The sequence below is a fragment of the Hyperolius riggenbachi genome, chromosome 12 (assembly GCF_040937935.1).
Source record: "Hyperolius riggenbachi isolate aHypRig1 chromosome 12, aHypRig1.pri, whole genome shotgun sequence".
NCBI classification, from domain to species: Eukaryota; Metazoa; Chordata; class Amphibia; order Anura; family Hyperoliidae; genus Hyperolius; species Hyperolius riggenbachi.
Window position 1 is genome coordinate 200,609,725 of NC_090657.1, and position 22,656 is coordinate 200,632,380.

General features: G+C 45.2%; 1 protein-coding gene across 2 annotated transcripts in view; it reads right to left on the bottom strand.

The window, feature by feature from the left end:
* Positions 1-22,656, bottom strand: part of PREX1 (phosphatidylinositol-3,4,5-trisphosphate dependent Rac exchange factor 1) — a 369,932-nt gene that overhangs the window by 92,509 nt on the left and 254,767 nt on the right. For both annotated transcript variants that reach the window (XM_068263360.1, XM_068263361.1), the window contains one exon: positions 1,639-1,714. In XM_068263360.1, the coding sequence (XP_068119461.1) occupies positions 1,639-1,714 (76 nt within the window). The remainder of the gene's footprint in view (positions 1-1,638; positions 1,715-22,656) is intronic.

A 22,656-nucleotide genomic window follows, 5' to 3' on the forward strand; every position in this document is an offset into this window, starting at 1 on the left:
ATTAACATTGATTTTGGCCTGCGGCCACGCTCCCGGCTCCGCCCCCTCCCACCTGTCATCTTTTCTTGCCGCCCCTTGATGACGCTTGTGCTGCCCTCCCTCCTGTATTGGTAATAGAGCGTGTCTACGCTCTATCACTCCCTTGCTCCACCCCTGGATGCGTCTGGAGGATAGGCTCTCTTCCTCCTTGGTCGCCGCTCCTTCACCTCCTGGAGTCGGCGGCCCGTCCTGCACTGAAGTCCGCTCCCCTGATCCTCTTCGCCACCGGGCATGCAGCATAGGATTCAGCTGTGATGGGAAGACAGCAGAGTGGCTCAGTTATAATAGGCGCGTACACAGAAAGTACTTCCTGTATACGCAACGTTATCTGGGGAGCCGCTCTTCTATCTTAGCGTTACTGCTGATGCCTGTGCTGCATGCCGCGCCACCAGGCATGCAGTGAAGAGGATCAGGAGAGCGGACTTCAATACAGGATGGGCCGCCTACTCCAGGAGGTAAACGAGCGGCGGCTGGGGAAGGAGGGGGAGGCTAAGGCTGGCTACCTACTGGGGGCATTCACCTAGCTAACCTACACTGGGGGCATTTACCTAACTAACCTATACTGGGCACCTACCTAGCTAACCTACACTGGGGGCATTTACCTAGCTAACCTACACTGGGGGCATTTACCTAACTAACCTATACTGGGCACCTACCTAGCTAACCTACACTGGGGGCATTTACCTAGCTAACCTACACTGGGGGCATTTACCTAACTAACCTATACTGGGCACCTACCTAGCTAACCTACACTGGGGGCATTTACCTAGCTAACCTACACTGGGGGCATTTACCTAACTAACCTATACTGGGCACCTACCTAGCTAACCTACACTGGGGGCATTTACCTAGCTAACCTACACTGGGGGCATTTACCTAGCTAACCTATACTGGGGGCATTTACCTAGCTAACCTATACTGGGGGCATTTACCTAGCTAACCTATACTGGGGGCATTTACCTAGCTACCCTATACTGGGGCATTTGACTAGCTAACCTATACTGCGGACATTTACCTAGCTAATCTACAATGGGGGCATTTACCTAGCTAACCTATACTGGGGCATTTACCTAGCTAACATATACTGGGTCCACCTATGCCTGACTAACCTATACTGGGCACCTACCTAGCTAACCTATACTGAGGGCATTTACCTAGCTAACATATACTGGGTCCACCTATGCCCGACTAACCTATACTGGCGGGACCTACCTAGCTAACCTATACTGGATGCACCTATGCCAGACTACCTATACTGGGGGAACCTACCTAGCTAACCTATACCGGGTGAACCTATGCCTGTCTACCTATACTGGGGGCACCTACCTAGCTGACCTATACTGGGTGCACCTATGCCTTGTTACCTATACTGGGGGCACCTATGCCTTGCTACCTATACTGGGGGCACCTATACCTGGCTACCTTCCTACCAATACTAAGGGGTAGGGTTTTTTTTTCCACCGCGGCTATAGCATGCAGGGGCAAATTGTCAGGTGATGTGCAATCATTCTAAATGAGGGGATGGGGGGGGGGGGGGGTTCATTTCGGCCCTCTGTCTATTTGAGTTTGACACCCCTGCCCTACAATTCTTGTGGTCACCTGTGAGATCAGCCAGTCCACCAGTTTGCTGGCAGGTATGACAGACTTGTAGGTCTTCAGGTGATGGTCTCTGTCTCTGTGGGGGAAAAAAAAGACATAACAGTACATTAAAAATAATTCACATAAAGCTTCATGCACCTCCTATCAGGAGAGAAATGTGAGGGTTGTCATTACTGAGTACTCATTTTCTGCTTTATTTATTTTTTTTCAACAATGTATTTGTATTATATTTTCAGAAGCAGTAATACAGAGAATGGAATTGAAAACATTTGTTAACATACAGCATACAGTTGAGGATAATTCTACATTGCAGTGAGATAGTTAACATGCGTTCCTAGAGTAAGCAAATTTGGAGTAGATGGAATAGGTGCAATATCGGATTATTGTCGGGTTTACCTTATCTCAGAGCAACCACAAACCTATAAGGCTGGTTGATTAGACCAGGCGCCCAGCTGAACTGGACAATTGGAGCGGTGATCAGGCGATCTACCAATTGTTATGATGGACAAGTTTTAGCAGGCCGATGTTTACAATCTAATGAGGCTGAAGTGATATTTAAAGGTGATTTGAGTTGTTTTCAACCTTATGACTAATCATACTAGTAGATTATAGCAACGACAACTAGGTAACATATAAACAGGTGAACAGGTGACTCACTCATTTTATGATTAGAGAACACTTAGCTGTACATTCGATTACATGTATATGGCTACATTGATTAACATTTTCTGCTTTATTTTTAGAGACATAAGCAATAGATGCCTGAAACTAATTCCTCTCATTACTGGGTTACGTGTAAAGTGGCATTGTAGTGACATACAGTAGAATGTAGTAAATAATTCAGGATATCCAATTTTAGGTTAATTATCCTGGTTTCAGCATCAGAAAGACTATCTATATCTACTGTATATATGGCTGTATATTAGTATGTGGCCCACCTTCCCAGGGATGTCCCAGCCTAGGTTGTTTACCTATGCGGAATTCTCCTCCCAGAGCATTCTAGGAAACAAGGTATTATTTTTACTGACTTCTATTGGTTTCAGTACAGAGTAAATGAACATTCCGCGGAGAAGCATCTGCCAGCAATAAAGATGTCGTATTTCAGAATTTAAATCAAAGTGAACTAAGATTTGAAAAATGGCCGAAAATTCACAAATTAAAAAAAAAAAAAAAGTAATACTGTAAAAAAAATAAGCAATTTTATTCATTACATTATTTTCCATGCAGTACCTGCAAGGTAATTTGTATGGCTAAATCCTAAAATAAATTCAGATTCAGTCCAGTCAGATGCTGGGAGCCACTTTCACTCAAAGATAATGTTTCTCTGCAAAAACTCTATAAAGTGGACCTGATCTCTTGCACAGGACAGAAGGAAAACAGAGAAATGCCCCCTGTATGTATTTAGAGAGTTTAGCCTGTCTGATTCCTCCTCATCTGTGACCGATCACAACTGTAATGTGATCTCTCAGCTCTGTCAGCTTAGGAGTCTTGGCAGTTCACGGCAGAGCAGCTAATTTGTAAACACAGGATGTTAACCCTATGTCTGCTTCCATGAAAGCAGGAAGTAGACACACTGCAGATTTACTGCAGGATCTGTATCATCTGTAACAAATAAATGTTTTTCTTTAAAGGTTATTATGCGGTTGCTTATCTTTTAGAGCAGAGAGAATGTTCTGAGTTCAGGTCCACTTTAAAGTCTTTGGAGAACCCTTCTATCAGACTACCACTGTCACAGGAGGGGGCTTGAATGGAAGCTTGGCCACTCCCCCTCGCAGGTCTGCCACGCCCCCCCCCCCCCCCCCCCTCCTAAAAACCAGCATGACTCCCGCAGACTTGGAAGGAAGTGTTTCCCGAGGGAATGACAGTCATGTGACTTCAAAATGGAAGGTATTTGGGAGCTTTTTCGAACATTTACTCTTATGAAGCCTGAGAGGTGTGAGAGGCGGGGTTTTGTAAAAAAAAAAAAAACAATAACAAATAATAAAACCCCACAATCATGGGAAGGGCATCTAAGCGTAAATTATAATCACTGCATTTTTTGCACTATAAGACTCACTTTTTCTCTCCCAAAAGTGGCAGAAAAAAGTCACTGCGTCTTATAGTCAAAATGCAGGGAGTTCCTGACTTGTGAACGCCGGCCAATACAAATCTCCGACCCGCCGCAATGTCAGACACTCCCTGTACTGTGCCCATGCAGAGGGGGACACGGGGACAAACTGAGGACACGGGGGACACAAAGGGGCATAGAGGAAGACACAAGGAGGACAGAGGCGGACACATGGGGGACACAGGAGGACACAAGGGGACAGAGGAGGACACAGGGAGACAAACAGAGGACACAGGGGGACAAACAGAGGACACAGGGGGACACAAAGGGCCATAGAGGAGGACACAAGGAGGACAGAGGCAGACACATGGGGGACACAGGAGGACACAAGGGGACAGAGGAGGACACAGGGGGACAAACAGAGGACACAGGGGGACAAACAGAGGACACAGGGGGACAAACAGAGGACACAGGGGGACAAACAGAGGACACAGGGGGACAAACAGAGGACACAGGGGGACAAACAGAGGACACAGGGGGACAAACAGAGGACACAGGGGGACAAACAGAGGACACGGGGACAAACAGAGGACACAGGGGGACACAAAGGGGCATAGAGGAGGACACAAGGAGGACAGAGGCGGACACATGGGGGACACAGGAGGACACAAGGGGACAGAGGAGGACACAGGGGGACAAACAGAGGACACAGGGGGACACAAAGGGGCATAGAGGAGGACACAAGGACACATGGGGACAGAGGAGGACACAGTGAGACACAAGAAGTACAAGGGGGCATGAGGTACAAAGGGAGAAAAGTGCCCAAGATGCCCCTTCACCATGTACTGTATGCACCAGGTTTAGTATACATTTTTTTTCCCCTGGTTTTTGTCCTCTAAACCTGGGTGCATCTTATGGTCAGGAGCGTCTTATAGTCCAAAAAATACGGTAATCATCATTTTGGGAGACTGGCTAGCTTGGAGATCCTTGACCAAGTCTCCCAAGCTGTAGCTCACTCTGGGGGCACCTCCTGCTCACCCCCTCCTCTTTCCGTAAAACAGAATGTGCTGCTCAGCAGAGGGCGAAACAGCATCTGCACAGCAATCATAGGTAAACTGTCACCTAACACTATCACAAAAGATGTGCGTACACAAGTGCATCTGTCAGGGAGGAGAGCCAGTGGCTCCACAAGAAAGAGTTAAACCTGCTGTCCTCATCGGGTATCCAGGACTCTATTTCTGTATGCAGCGGGAGGAGGATCCGTTAATGGAATATTCTCATTAATTACTCAGATTTCAGTGGTGAGAGAACTGGAAGCATAATTAAGTATGAGCAACATAAAGAAGGCAAAGAGAGGGTAATCATTTCCTGTGGCTGTGACCGCCAGCAACACTTTCACTATCAAATTAGCAGAGAAAATGCAGCAGAGGCTAACATGTCCAACAATACACACTGACTAATATAGGCGGGAGTTATAAAGGAAAGCCGACATGACAGGATTATAGAGCCTATGTTAATAAAATCAAGTTACCTGGTTGCCATGGTGATCTTTTGGCTGAGTTTAACTGGAACCAATATGCAGCCAGTGGAATCAGAACAAGTGCATAATCAGGCATCTATAAACACGAATGCACACAGCAGCCTGGCAAGAAGCCCTTCTAATGGTAAGTTAACTAGGGGACCCATGACAACTTCCCACCCCCAGGGATCGTGGGAGCTATTGCTACTCCCATGGTTGCTCCTTTTACACGTTCTACTTCTTCCACAGCCTCTGAATAAGCCTTTTTTATTTTACTTGCAGTGTCTGTTAAGAGAGCGTCTCTGCAACACACAGACGAGCTGACAAACCTGGGGGAGGGAGTTACACCACACAACAGAATTCTGAAGGAAAGGACGGCCACATCCTGCAATCACTAGACACTCCAACAGCACTTTTGTAGAATGGTTTTAAAAAACTGGCCATAAGTATAGTCCTTCCAGCTGAAAATCAGGAATTTGGGCTCACAGCAGTAGTTTTGTTTTGGTAAATCAATCCCACTCTTTTTATTCTACATGCAACACTCGAAGCCCTCCAAACTCTCCTTGCCAGATTTCCCAATCACTTTATACTATAAAAAATACAAAAGAAGGAAGATCTCAATAAAATGATTTTGATAATGAGATTATCCTAACGAGCAAAGTGCATTAATTGGAGTGCAGCAATCCTCATCCACCAATCAGAACTCAGCTTTCAATGACCTGACTGCTCTGTACTAATGAGCCGTGAGCACTGATTGGCTGCTTACTGGCATTATTTACCCAACAAGCAAAGCGCATTAATCAGAGTACAGCAATCCTCATCCACCAATCAGAACTCAGCTTTCACTGACTTGACTGCTCTGTGTTGATGAGAAGTGAACACTGATTGCTTGTTAGGTAAATAATGCCAGTAAGCAGTCATTAGTAGAGAGCATTTGGGTCAGTGAAAGGAGAGTTCTGATTGGTGGATGAGGATTGCTGCACTGTGATTATTGTGCTTTGCTTGTTAGGTAGATAATGCCAGTAAGCAGCCATAGCGCAATAATCAGAGTGCAGCAATCCTCATCCACCAATCAGAACTCCGCTTTCACTAACCTGACTGCTCTGTACTGATGAGACGTGAGCACTGATTGGCTGCTTACTGGCATCCCCATAAAAAAAAAAAAAAGAGTATTGCAGAATTTTCCTGCAGGATAAATTACTTCCAGTGACCGGGATATGGAGGTGACTATTTCTGCAGATGTAGGGGAAAGTCACAGGTGCAGAGAAGTGAAAACAGAGATAAGGTGAAGGGAGTGAGGGCATGGAAGGTCAGTTTAGGATAAGCTGGTGAGTGGCTCTCACGGCTGCCCCGGCAGAGTACAGGGCTGGCTCTACCACTGTACATAACATCACTGCAAGACGGAGATCCATTTATCTGATGGGCTCTGGCCCAAGTTGGTTTCAGAGCTGAATTTCCCCGGCTGTGTTCCTGTAAGTGGGATGTGAGAAGTTGCTGGATCATGTTTTTGTGGGATGGAAGTATTGCCGGCCTCATCACAAATACTGGCACCTCTGGGACCAGAATTCTGCTTCCAGAGAAAAGCTGTCTCTGTGCCAAACCTCGGACAGACGGCACCTTGTTCACACAGCGGGCGCCAAGCAGGCCTGTAAAACCAACTGGCAGGCTGTGCCAAGAGACTGAGGAGAGACCTCGGAAGATACCATCACCAGAGGGATTGTGTGATGCTGTTTACCCGAGGGTGACGATTGTCAGACCTCCCCCCACCAGCAATGCCAACCCAGAGAGCAGCAGCAGCATCATGTGACAACCACAAATGTACAGGAGGGAATGAGGGATTCACCCATCTGTGGCCACACAGTCACCTCTGGAAGTCCTATGAACTCAAAATCCATATTTACTGTCAGTATACATCACCCCTGCCATAATCAATTCCTCTTCTCAGAGTAAGCAGCTCATTTATAACGCATTACATGCTGTCATTTATCATTCTGTCCTTCTGACCCTCTTTACAAGAAATGATTCCCTAAGCAGGCCGACTGATTCTTCAAGTGGATCTGAACTCTTGCACAGGACAGAAGAAAAACAGAGAGAAATCCACCCTATACACTCTGAAGTGTCCTCTCCATGCACTGTCTCTCTATACACTGTGCAGTGTCCTCTCTATGCCTGTGTCTCTATACCATGCAGTGCCCTCTCTATAAACTGTCTCTCTATACATTGTGCAGTGTCCTCTGTATGCAGCGTCCTCTCTATACTGTACACATTGCAGTGTCCTCTCTATACTGTATTGTGACCTCTATACTATATACTGTGCAGTGTCCTCTATATACTGCACAATGTGCAGTGTCCGCTATACGGTGGACTGTGCAGCGTCCTCTCTATACTGTTCAATGTGCAGTGTCCTCTGCACTGTACACTGTCCTCTCTATGCCTGTATCTCTATACAATGTTCAGTGTCCTTTCCATACACTGTCTCTCTGTACACTGTGCAGTGTCCTCCTAATACACTGTCTCTCTATGCACTGTGCAGTGTCCTCTCCATACACTGTCTCTCTATGCACTGTGCAGTGTCCTCTCCATACACTGTCTCTCTATGCACTGTGCAGTGTCCTCTCCATACACTGTCTCTCTATGCACTGTGCAGTGTCCTCTCCATACACTGTCTCTCTATGCACTGTGCAGTGTCCTCTCCATACACTGTCTCTCTATACACTGTGCAGTGTCCTCTCCATACACTGTCTCTCTATGCACTGTGCAGTGTCCTCTCCATACACTGTCTCTATACACAGTCTCTCTTTGTCTCTCTATGCACTGTGCAGTGTCCTCTGCATACACTGTCTCTCTATACACAGTCTTTCTATACACAGTCTCACTATGTCTCTCTATACACTGTGCAGTGTCCTCTCCATAAACTGTCTCTATATACACTGTGCAGTGACCTCTCCATAAACTGTCTCTATATACACTGTGCAGTGACCTCTCCATACACCGTCTCTCTATACACAGTCTCTCCATGTCTCTATACACTGTGCAGTGTCCTCTCCATAAACTGTCTCTCTATACACTGTCTCTCTATACCAGGCTTTCTCAACCAGGGTTCCCTGGAACCCCAGGGTTCCTTGAGGACTCTGCAGGGGTTCCTTGGCATTTTACCCCATCGTGGGGGAAGTATAACAGAGCATAGGTGGTACTGTAACAAGAAGCACTAAACTGGGGGGTCAGGAGACTCTATAATGAGTGGCAGTGTAATAGGAGATAGTGTAATTAGCAGCTTAACCTACTTTAAGAGCATGCCTCCTGAAAAATAAATGTAGGGGTTCCTCGAGACCAAAACATTGTTTGCAGGGGTTCCTTGAGATCCAAAAGTTATTTACAGGGTTCCTCCAAGGTAAAAAGGTTGAGAAAGGCTGCTCTATACAGTCTCTCTTTGTCTCTCTATACACTGTGCAGTGTCCTCTCCATGCACTGTCTCTCTATACACAGTCTCTCTATACACTGTGCAGTGTCTTCTCCATGCACTGTCTCTCTATACACAGTCTCTCTCTGTCTCTCTATACACTGTGCAGTGTCCTCTCCATAAATTGTCTCTCTATACACTGTGCAGTGTCCTCTCTATACACTATGCAGTGTCCTCTCCATAAATTGTCTCTCTATACACTGTGCAGTGCCCTCTCCATAAATTGTCTCTCTATACACTGTGCAGTGTCCTCTCCATAAATTGTCTCTCTACACACTGTGCAGTGTCCTCTCCATAAATTGTCTCTCTATACACTGTGCTGTGTCCTCTCCATAAATTGTCTCTCTACACACTGTGCAGTGTCCTCTCCATAAATTGTCTCTCTATACACTGTGCAGTGCCCTCTCCATAAATTGTCTCTCTATACACTGTGCAGTGTCCTCTCCATAAATTGTCTCTCTACACACTGTGCAGTGTCCTCTCCATAAATTGTCTCTCTATACACTGTGCAGTGTCCTCTCCATAAATTGTCTCTCTATACACTGTGCAGTGTCCTCTCCATAAATTGTCTCTCTACACACTGTGCAGTGTCCTCTCCATAAATTGTCTCTCTATACACTGTGCAGTGTCCTCTCCATAAATTGTCTCTCTATACACTGTGCAGTGCCCTCTCCATAAATTGTCTCTCTACACACTGTGCAGTGTCCTCTCCATAAATTGTCTCTCTATACACTGTGCAGTGTCCTCTCTATACACTATGCAGTGTCCTCTCCATAAATTGTCTCGCTATACACTGTGCAGTGTCCTCTTACATGCATTGTGGACTCCTGAGAAATGTAACACCTACACCACATGAACACAACAGACTGGAGGCAGATTTATACTGTGGGGTCAATCAGGGATTCAGAACATGAAAGGAGAGGGGGAATTCTAAGGTGTGGGATCAGCTCCTTTGGGCATAGTGGCGGTTGTGGGGTGACAGTCATAAATCTCCTATTCTGTCCACCCTCTTCATTATCTGCACTGCTTGTGAATATACAATGCTGCATTTGTTAGTCTTGTTATATAACATATATTAATGTCGCATGAGCCTTCTAATATAATGCAATCAAAGATACCCTATTAACTTGCAGCCAGCTTTGATGCTCATTAAGAGGCACAAGTAAACAAGCCTAGCAGCAGAACATTATCTCTACATACAGGACCCATTCCAGTCATTGTATCTTCCTACGCCCCTAGTTTTATTTTAGTTACTTCCCTAGTTTTATTTTAGCTATCCAGGAAACACAGATGAGGACCAGAAAGTATGAAACAGGTAGTATGAATGCTGGATTTATGTAGCTCTGTAAAATATATAAGCTATAGGCTCACTATACACCAGCGGTTCTGTATGTGAGCCCGTTTTCAGAAGCATAAAGAGATGATTTGAATTTTCGGGAGTGCTGCATCATGGGAAACCACACTTGCTCACTTAAAGCAGAATTATGGAAAATACCTACTGCTTTAAGGAGGCAAAATTTATATTAGGCATTGATTTTTAGTAAGAAGGTTAAATACCTGTCCTGCCATCTGTGGGTGACGCTCTCAGCAGTGCAGTTGCAGGCATGTTTCCGAAGACTGCCGGAGCTCTTTGCACTGCCGTGGCCCACCCCCAGCTCGGCAACCACCAATTAGGCAGCTGCTGCCAAGCTGGGAGCAGGCCGCGGCAATGCAGATGGGGTGGCCAGAGCCTCGGCGGCGGGGATGTGCTCACAAGTAATCACGAGTGCTTACTTGTGATTCAAATGAGCCTTAATTACTGCAGCTGAGCGGCTGGATTACAAGGGGTTATTTACCCATAATTCTGCTGTCCGCCCTCAAGTCCAACCAGCTTGCACGCATCCTATTGGTCACGTTGCAAGCCTCACCACAGCGCACTTCCTCCTTGAAGCCGGAAGAAGGAAGTGCGTCGTGGTGAGGCTTGCAACGTGACCAATAGGACGCGTGCAAGCTGTTTGGAACGCAAAGCAGACGGTGGAATTATGGGTAAATAACCCCTTGTACTCTAGCTGCTCAGCTGCGGCAATTAAGGCTCATTTGAATCACGAGTAAGCACTCAAGAGCACATCCCTGCTCGGCGGTGATCTTGAAAAAAAGATTTGCCAGGGCTCATTCTCCGAGTGGGGCAGAGTGACTACTTGCCTGGTGGGATGACACCAAAACAGTTAAAGACCCGAACCCACCTATGATTTTTCCAACTATTTTCTACACAGCCGGCGTTTTTTTTTGAGTGACGAGATGACGTTTCCGCAATCTCACAACGTGGGTACAGACGCACGATAACGCAAACGTTGCTTAACGTCACAAATTGATAACAACCGTCACGGTGGATTGTATATTTAAGATCCCCGACGACTCCCCGCAGAGGCCCCTTGTGTAACTTCGTGCATACGTGCCTACCGGAAGATGGCTGGGGGGTGCTCATCTTCAGGGAGACGTCGCTGGATCCATCTTCCTGCATCGCCAGGTGAGAATGTAGCTTTAGTCTTAAACTGTGACACCCCCCTCCTCCCCCCCCCCCCTTCCATCATCATGGACTTTGGTATTCTTCAAGTAACCAACATGATCCATCTCTCCCAAATTTGCAAATGATCCCTTTATGCCCCAGCAAGCCAGGCTGCACATTCAGAATTGCTGGTGAGTAGTGAGCCTATAGCTAATACATTTTACAGAGCCACATCAATCCAGCATTCATACAGCCTCATCAGTGCATGGCAGAGATTGATCTAGCTCTATGGCACAGGGTTTGGACCAGTACTATGCTGTGGTAAGTGGCTCTTCAGGAAGTGAGAAGAAATGTCCCTAAAAATGGACACAGCCTGCCCTAAAAACCTGAAAGGCCTCATCTGCTGTTGTGCAAGTCAGACTAGTTTCAATTCTACAAGGAAGCTGCAAGTCCCCGTCACAGAATAAATGGTTTGTGGCCCGAGCCAGGAATCTGTCAGGAGAGATGAAACTCTCTGGATATTCTGTGAAGCAGATTTGCACATTGTAATGAATTCCTGCTACTGCTGATACGTGATAATCTTATCGCAGGTTATGTGCAGCGTCTGCCCCCATTTACCTGTGCTGTGATAAGACAATTCCTGACTGAGCCGATTTGGTAATTCTGCTAATTGTGGATGATGAGGTGACCTCAGAGTGCGCTGCTTAGCATGATAAAGGTGGCCCAGGTCCCTGAGGAAAAAGGGGGGGCAGCAATGAAGGGGGGATGGGGGGGGGGGGGGTGAGGTGTGTGTGTGTGTGTGGGGGGGGGGTCTGACTGCCCTAGGCTGTGTGTTATGGATATATAGCCTGTGACTCCTCTACACACTGTACAATGCATCAGCTGTGTGTTATGGATATATAGCCTGTGACTCCTCTACACACTGTACAGTGCATCAGCTGTGTGTTATGGATATATAGCCTGTGACTCCTCTACACAATGTACGGTGCATCAGCTGTGTGTTATGGATATATAGCCTGTGACTCCTCTACACACTGTACAGTGCATCAGCTGTGTGTTATGGATATATAGCCTATGACTCCTCTACACACTGTACAATGCATCAGCTGTGTGTTATGGATATATAGCCTGTGACTCCTCTACACACTGTACGGTGCATCAGCTGTGAGTTATGGATATATAGCCTGTGACTCCTCTACACACTGTACAATGCATCAGCTGTGTGTTATGGATATATAGCCTGTGACTCCTCTACACAATGTACGGTGCATCAGCTGTGTGTTATGGATATATAGCCTATGACTCCTCTACACACTGTACGGTGCATCAGCTGTGTGTTATGGATATATAGCCTGTGACTCCTCTACACACTGTACAATGCATCAGCTGTGTGTTATGGATATATAGCCTGTGACTCCTCTACACACTGTACAGTGCATCAGCTGTGTGTTATGGATATATAGCCTGTGACTCCTCTACACACTGTACAGTGCATCAGCTGTGTGTTATGGATATATAGCCTATGACTCCTCTACACACTGTACAATGCATCAGCTGTGTGTTATGGATATATAGCCTATGACTCCTCTACACACTGTACAATGCATCAGCTGTGTGTTATGGATATATAGCCTGTGACTCTACACACTGTACAGTGCATCAGCTGTGTGTTATGGATATATAGCCTGTGACTCCTCTACACACTGTACAGTGCATCAGCTGTGTGTTATGGATATATAGCCTATGACTCCTCTACACACTGTACAGTGCATCAGCTGTGTGTTATGGATATATAGCCTGTGACTCCTCTACACACTGTACAGTGCATCAGCTGTGTGTTATGGATATATAGCCTATGACTCCTCTACACACTGTACAATGCATCATCTGTGTGTTATGGATATATAGCCTATGACTCCTCTACACACTGTACAGTGCATCAGCTGTGTGTTATGGATATATAGCCTGTGACTCCTCTACACACTGTACAGTGCATCAGCTGTGTGTTATGGATATATAGCCTGTGACTCCTCTACACACTGTACAATGCATCAGCTGTGTGTTATGGATATATAGCCTATGACTCCTCTACACACTGTACAATGCATCAGCTGTGTGTTATGGATATATAGCCTGTGACTCTACACACTGTACAGTGCATCAGCTGTGTGTTATGGATATATAGCCTGTGACTCCTCTACACACTGTACAGTGCATCAGCTGTGTGTTATGGATATATAGCCTGTGACTCTACACACTGTACAGTGCATCAGCTGTGTGTTATGGATATATAGCCTGTGACTCCTCTACACACTGTACGGTACATCAGCTGTGTGGTATGGATATATAGCCTGTGACTCCTCTACACACTGTACGGTACATCAGCTGTGTGGTATGGATATATAGCCTGTGACTCCTCTACACACTGTACAGTGCATCAGCTGTGTGTTATGGATATATAGCCTGTGACTCTACACACTGTACAGTGCATCAGCTGTGTGTTATGGATATATAGCCTGTGACTCCTCTACACACTGTACAGTGCATCAGCTGTGTGTTATGGATATATAGCCTGTGACTCCTCTACACACTGTACAATGCATCAGCTGTGTGTTATGGATATATAGCCTGTGACTCCTCTACACACTGTACAATGCATCAGCTGTGTGTTATGGATATATAGCCTGTGACGCCTCTACACACTGTACAGTGCATCAGCTGTGTGTTATGGATATATAGCCTGTGACTCTACACACTGTACGGTGCATCAGCTGTGTGTTATGGAGATATAGCCTGTGACTCCTCTACACACTGTACGGTGCATCAGCTGTGTGTTATGGAGATATAGCCTATGACGCCTCTACACACTGTACGGTGCATCAGCTGTGTGTTATGGATATATAGCCTGTGACTCCTCTACACACTGTACAATGCATCAGCTGTGTGTTATGGATATATAGCCTGTGACTCCTCTACACACTGTACAGTGCATCAGCTGTGTGTTATGGATATATAGCCTGTGACTCCTCTACACACTGTACAGTGCATCAGCTGTGTGTTATGGATATATAGCCTATGACTCCTCTACACACTGTACAGTGCATCAGCTGTGTGTTATGGATATATAGCCTATGACTCCTCTACACACTGTACAGTACATCAGCTGTGTGTTATGGATATATAGCCTATGACTCCTCTACACACTGTACAATGCATCAGCTGTGTGTTATGGATATATAGCCTGTGACTCTACACACTGTACAGTGCATCAGCTGTGTGTTATGGATATATAGCCTGTGACTCCTCTACACACTGTACAGTGCATCAGCTGTGTGTTATGGATATATAGCCTATGACTCCTCTACACACTGTACAGTGCATCAGCTGTGTGTTATGGATATATAGCCTGTGACTCCTCTACACACTGTACAGTGCATCAGCTGTGTGTTATGGATATATAGCCTATGACTCCTCTACACACTGTACAATGCATCATCTGTGTGTTATGGATATATAGCCTATGACTCCTCTACACACTGTACAGTGCATCAGCTGTGTGTTATGGATATATAGCCTGTGACTCCTCTACACACTGTACAGTGCATCAGCTGTGTGTTATGGATATATAGCCTGTGACTCCTCTACACACTGTACAATGCATCAGCTGTGTGTTATGGATATATAGCCTATGACTCCTCTACACACTGTACAATGCATCAGCTGTGTGTTATGGATATATAGCCTGTGACTCTACACACTGTACAGTGCATCAGCTGTGTGTTATGGATATATAGCCTGTGACTCCTCTACACACTGTACAATGCATCAGCTGTGTGTTATGGATATATAGCCTGTGACTCTACACACTGTACAGTGCATCAGCTGTGTGTTATGGATATATAGCCTGTGACTCCTCTACACACTGTACGGTACATCAGCTGTGTGGTATGGATATATAGCCTGTGACTCCTCTACACACTGTACGGTACATCAGCTGTGTGGTATGGATATATAGCCTGTGACTCCTCTACACACTGTACAGTGCATCAGCTGTGTGTTATGGATATATAGCCTGTGACTCTACACACTGTACAGTGCATCAGCTGTGTGTTATGGATATATAGCCTGTGACTCCTCTACACACTGTACAGTGCATCAGCTGTGTGTTATGGATATATAGCCTGTGACTCCTCTACACACTGTACAATGCATCAGCTGTGTGTTATGGATATATAGCCTGTGACTCCTCTACACACTGTACAATGCATCAGCTGTGTGTTATGGATATATAGCCTGTGACGCCTCTACACACTGTACAGTGCATCAGCTGTGTGTTATGGATATATAGCCTGTGACTCTACACACTGTACGGTGCATCAGCTGTGTGTTATGGAGATATAGCCTGTGACTCCTCTACACACTGTACGGTGCATCAGCTGTGTGTTATGGAGATATAGCCTATGACGCCTCTACACACTGTACAATGCATCAGCTGTGTGTTATGGATATATAGCCTATGACTCCTCTACACACTGTACAATGCATCAGCTGTGTGTTATGGATATATAGCCTATGACTCCTCTACACACTGTACAATGCATCAGCTGTGTGTTATGGATATATAGCCTATGACTCCTCTACACACTGTACAATGCATCAGCTGTGTGTTATGGATATATAGCCTATGACTCCTCTACACACTGTACAATGCATCAGCTGTGTGTTATGGATATATAGCCTGTGACTCCTCTACACACTGTACGGTGCATCAGCTGTGTGTTATGGATATATAGCCTGTGACTCCTCTACACACTGTACAATGCATCAGCTGTGTGTTATGGATATATAGCCTGTGACTCCTCTACACACTGTACGGTGCATCAGCTGTGTGTTATGGATATATAGCCTATGACTCCTCTACACACTGTACAGTGCATCAGCTGTGTGTTATGGATATATAGCCTATGACTCCTCTACACACTGTACAATGCATCAGCTGTGTGTTATGGATATATAGCCTGTGACTCCTCTACACACTGTACGGTGCATCAGCTGTGTGTTATGGATATATAGCCTGTGACTCTACACACTGTACAGTGCATCAGCTGTGTGTTATGGATATATAGCCTGTGACTCCTCTACACACTGTACGGTGCATCAGCTGTGTGTTATGGATATATAGCCTATGACTCCTCTACACAATGTACAATGCATCAGCTGTGTGTTATGGATATATAGCCTGTGACTCCTCTACACACTGTACGGTGCATCAGCTGTGTGTTATGGATATATAGCCTATGACTCCTCTACACACTGTACGGTGCATCAGCTGTGTGTTATGGATATATAGCCTGTGACGCCTCTACACATTGTACAGTGCATCAGCTGTGTGTTATGGATATATAGCCTATGACTCCTCTACACACTGTACGGTGCATCAGCTGTGTGTTATGGATATATAGCCTATGACTCCTCTACACAATGTACAATGCATCAGCTGTGTGTTATGGATATATAGCCTGTGACTCCTCTACACACTGTACGGTGCATCAGCTGTGTGTTATGGATATATAGCCTGTGACTCCTCTACACACTGTACGGTGCATCAGCTGTGTGTTATGGATATATAGCCTATGACTCCTCTACACACTGTACAATGCATCAGCTGTGTGTTATGGATATATAGCCTGTGACTCCTCTACACACTGTACAGTGCATCAGCTGTGTGGTATGGATATATAGCCTATGACTCCTCTACACACTGTACAATGCATCAGCTGTGTGTTATGGATATATAGCCTATGACTCCTCTACACACTGTACAATGCATCAGCTGTGTGTTATGGATATATAGCCTGTGACTCCTCTACACACTGTACAATGCATCAGCTGTGTGTTATGGATATATAGCCTGTGACTCCTCTACACACTGTACAGTGCATCAGCTGTGTGTTATGGATATATAGCCTGTGACTCCTCTACACACTGTACGGTGCATCAGCTGTGTGTTATGGATATATAGCCTGTGACTCCTCTACACACTGTACAATGCATCAGCTGTGTGTTATGGATATATAGCCTATGACTCCTCTACACACTGTACAATGCATCAGCTGTGTGTTATGGATATATAGCCTGTGACTCCTCTACACACTGTACAGTGCATCAGCTGTGTGTTATGGATATATAGCCTGTGACTCCTCTACACACTGTACAGTGCATCAGCTGTGTGTTATGGATATATAGCCTGTGACTCCTCTACACAATGTACGGTGCATCAGCTGTGTGTTATGGATATATAGCCTATGACTCCTCTACACACTGTACAGTGCATCAGCTGTGTGTTATGGATATATAGCCTATGACTCCTCTACACACTGTACGGTGCATCAGCTGTGTGTTATGGATATATAGCCTGTGACTCTACACACTGTACAGTGCATCAGCTGTGTGTTATGGATATATAGCCTGTGACTCCTCTACACACTGTACAGTGCATCAGCTGTGTGTTATGGATATATAGCCTGTGACTCCTCTACACACTGTACAATGCATCAGCTGTGTGTTATGGATATATAGCCTATGACTCCTCTACACACTGTACGGTGCATCAGCTGTGTGTTATGGATATATAGCCTGTGACTCCTCTACACACTGTACAATGCATCAGCTGTGTGTTATGGATATATAGCCTGTGACTCCTCTACACACTGTACAGTGCATCAGCTGTGTGTTATGGATATATAGCCTGTGACTCCTCTACACACTGTACAGTGCATCAGCTGTGTGTTATGGATATATAGCCTATGACTCCTCTACACACTGTACAGTGCATCAGCTGTGTGTTATGGATATATAGCCTATGACTCCTCTACACACTGTACAGTACATCAGCTGTGTGTTATGGATATATAGCCTATGACTCCTCTACACACTGTACAATGCATCAGCTGTGTGTTATGGATATATAGCCTGTGACTCTACACACTGTACAGTGCATCAGCTGTGTGTTATGGATATATAGCCTGTGACTCCTCTACACACTGTACAGTGCATCAGCTGTGTGTTATGGATATATAGCCTATGACTCCTCTACACACTGTACAGTGCATCAGCTGTGTGTTATGGATATATAGCCTGTGACTCCTCTACACACTGTACAGTGCATCAGCTGTGTGTTATGGATATATAGCCTATGACTCCTCTACACACTGTACAATGCATCATCTGTGTGTTATGGATATATAGCCTATGACTCCTCTACACACTGTACAGTGCATCAGCTGTGTGTTATGGATATATAGCCTGTGACTCCTCTACACACTGTACAGTGCATCAGCTGTGTGTTATGGATATATAGCCTGTGACTCCTCTACACACTGTACAATGCATCAGCTGTGTGTTATGGATATATAGCCTATGACTCCTCTACACACTGTACAATGCATCAGCTGTGTGTTATGGATATATAGCCTGTGACTCTACACACTGTACAGTGCATCAGCTGTGTGTTATGGATATATAGCCTGTGACTCCTCTACACACTGTACGGTACATCAGCTGTGTGGTATGGATATATAGCCTGTGACTCCTCTACACACTGTACGGTACATCAGCTGTGTGGTATGGATATATAGCCTGTGACTCCTCTACACACTGTACAGTGCATCAGCTGTGTGTTATGGATATATAGCCTGTGACTCTACACACTGTACAGTGCATCAGCTGTGTGTTATGGATATATAGCCTGTGACTCCTCTACACACTGTACAGTGCATCAGCTGTGTGTTATGGATATATAGCCTGTGACTCCTCTACACACTGTACAATGCATCAGCTGTGTGTTATGGATATATAGCCTGTGACTCCTCTACACACTGTACAATGCATCAGCTGTGTGCTATGGATATATAGCCTGTGACGCCTCTACACACTGTACGGTGCATCAGCTGTGTGTTATGGATATATAGCCTGTGACTCTACACACTGTACGGTGCATCAGCTGTGTGTTATGGAGATATAGCCTGTGACTCCTCTACACACTGTACGGTGCATCAGCTGTGTGTTATGGAGATATAGCCTATGACGCCTCTACACACTGTACAATGCATCAGCTGTGTGTTATGGATATATAGCCTATGACTCCTCTACACACTGTACAATGCATCAGCTGTGTGTTATGGATATATAGCCTATGACTCCTCTACACACTGTACAATGCATCAGCTGTGTGTTATGGATATATAGCCTGTGACTCCTCTACACACTGTACAATGCATCAGCTGTGTGTTATGGATATATAGCCTATGACTCCTCTACACACTGTACGGTGCATCAGCTGTGTGTTATGGATATATAGCCTGTGACTCCTCTACACACTGTACAATGCATCAGCTGTGTGTTATGGATATATAGCCTGTGACTCCTCTACACACTGTACAGTGCATCAGCTGTGTGTTATGGATATATAGCCTGTGACTCCTCTACACACTGTACAGTGCATCAGCTGTGTGTTATGGATATATAGCCTATGACTCCTCTACACACTGTACAGTGCATCAGCTGTGTGTTATGGATATATAGCCTATGACTCCTCTACACACTGTACAGTACATCAGCTGTGTGTTATGGATATATAGCCTATGACTCCTCTACACACTGTACAATGCATCAGCTGTGTGTTATGGATATATAGCCTGTGACTCTACACACTGTACAGTGCATCAGCTGTGTGTTATGGATATATAGCCTGTGACTCCTCTACACACTGTACAGTGCATCAGCTGTGTGTTATGGATATATAGCCTATGACTCCTCTACACACTGTACAGTGCATCAGCTGTGTGTTATGGATATATAGCCTGTGACTCCTCTACACACTGTACAGTGCATCAGCTGTGTGTTATGGATATATAGCCTATGACTCCTCTACACACTGTACAATGCATCATCTGTGTGTTATGGATATATAGCCTATGACTCCTCTACACACTGTACAGTGCATCAGCTGTGTGTTATGGATATATAGCCTGTGACTCCTCTACACACTGTACAGTGCATCAGCTGTGTGTTATGGATATATAGCCTGTGACTCCTCTACACACTGTACAATGCATCAGCTGTGTGTTATGGATATATAGCCTATGACTCCTCTACACACTGTACAATGCATCAGCTGTGTGTTATGGATATATAGCCTGTGACTCTACACACTGTACAGTGCATCAGCTGTGTGTTATGGATATATAGCCTGTGACTCCTCTACACACTGTACGGTACATCAGCTGTGTGGTATGGATATATAGCCTGTGACTCCTCTACACACTGTACGGTACATCAGCTGTGTGGTATGGATATATAGCCTGTGACTCCTCTACACACTGTACAGTGCATCAGCTGTGTGTTATGGATATATAGCCTGTGACTCTACACACTGTACAGTGCATCAGCTGTGTGTTATGGATATATAGCCTGTGACTCCTCTACACACTGTACAGTGCATCAGCTGTGTGTTATGGATATATAGCCTGTGACTCCTCTACACACTGTACAATGCATCAGCTGTGTGTTATGGATATATAGCCTGTGACTCCTCTACACACTGTACAATGCATCAGCTGTGTGCTATGGATATATAGCCTGTGACGCCTCTACACACTGTACAGTGCATCAGCTGTGTGTTATGGATATATAGCCTGTGACTCTACACACTGTACGGTGCATCAGCTGTGTGTTATGGAGATATAGCCTGTGACTCCTCTACACACTGTACGGTGCATCAGCTGTGTGTTATGGAGATATAGCCTATGACGCCTCTACACACTGTACAATGCATCAGCTGTGTGTTATGGATATATAGCCTATGACTCCTCTACACACTGTACAATGCATCAGCTGTGTGTTATGGATATATAGCCTATGACTCCTCTACACACTGTACAATGCATCAGCTGTGTGTTATGGATATATAGCCTATGACTCCTCTACACACTGTACAATGCATCAGCTGTGTGTTATGGATATATAGCCTATGACTCCTCTACACACTGTACAATGCATCAGCTGTGTGTTATGGATATATAGCCTGTGACTCCTCTACACACTGTACGGTGCATCAGCTGTGTGTTATGGATATATAGCCTGTGACTCCTCTACACACTGTACAATGCATCAGCTGTGTGTTATGGATATATAGCCTGTGACTCCTCTACACACTGTACGGTGCATCAGCTGTGTGTTATGGATATATAGCCTATGACTCCTCTACACACTGTACAGTGCATCAGCTGTGTGTTATGGATATATAGCCTATGACTCCTCTACACACTGTACAATGCATCAGCTGTGTGTTATGGATATATAGCCTGTGACTCCTCTACACACTGTACGGTGCATCAGCTGTGTGTTATGGATATATAGCCTGTGACTCTACACACTGTACAGTGCATCAGCTGTGTGTTATGGATATATAGCCTGTGACTCTACACACTGTACGGTGCATCAGCTGTGTGTTATGGATATATAGCCTGTGACTCCTCTACACACTGTACGGTGCATCAGCTGTGTGTTATGGATATATAGCCTGTGACTCCTCTACACACTGTACGGTGCATCAGCTGTGTGTTATGGATATATAGCCTATGACTCCTCTACACAATGTACAATGCATCAGCTGTGTGTTATGGATATATAGCCTGTGACTCCTCTACACACTGTACGGTGCATCAGCTGTGTGTTATGGATATATAGCCTGTGACTCCTCTACACACTGTACAATGCATCAGCTGTGTGTTATGGATATATAGCCTGTGACTCCTCTACACACTGTACGGTGCATCAGCTGTGTGTTATGGATATATAGCCTGTGACTCCTCTACACACTGTACAGTGCATCAGCTGTGTGGTATGGATATATAGCCTATGACTCCTCTACACACTGTACAATGCATCAGCTGTGTGTTATGGATATATAGCCTATGACTCCTCTACACACTGTACAATGCATCAGCTGTGTGTTATGGATATATAGCCTGTGACTCCTCTACACACTGTACAATGCATCAGCTGTGTGTTAAGGATATATAGCCTGTGACTCCTCTACACACTGTACAGTGCATCAGCTGTGTGTTATGGATATATAGCCTGTGACTCCTCTACACACTGTACGGTGCATCAGCTGTGTGTTATGGATATATAGCCTGTGACTCCTCTACACACTGTACAATGCATCAGCTGTGTGTTATGGATATATAGCCTATGACTCCTCTACACACTGTACAATGCATCAGCTGTGTGTTATGGATATATAGCCTGTGACTCCTCTACACACTGTACAGTGCATCAGCTGTGTGTTATGGATATATAGCCTGTGACTCCTCTACACAATGTACGGTGCATCAGCTGTGTGTTATGGATATATAGCCTATGACTCCTCTACACACTGTACAGTGCATCAGCTGTGTGTTATGGATATATAGCCTATGACTCCTCTACACACTGTACAGTGC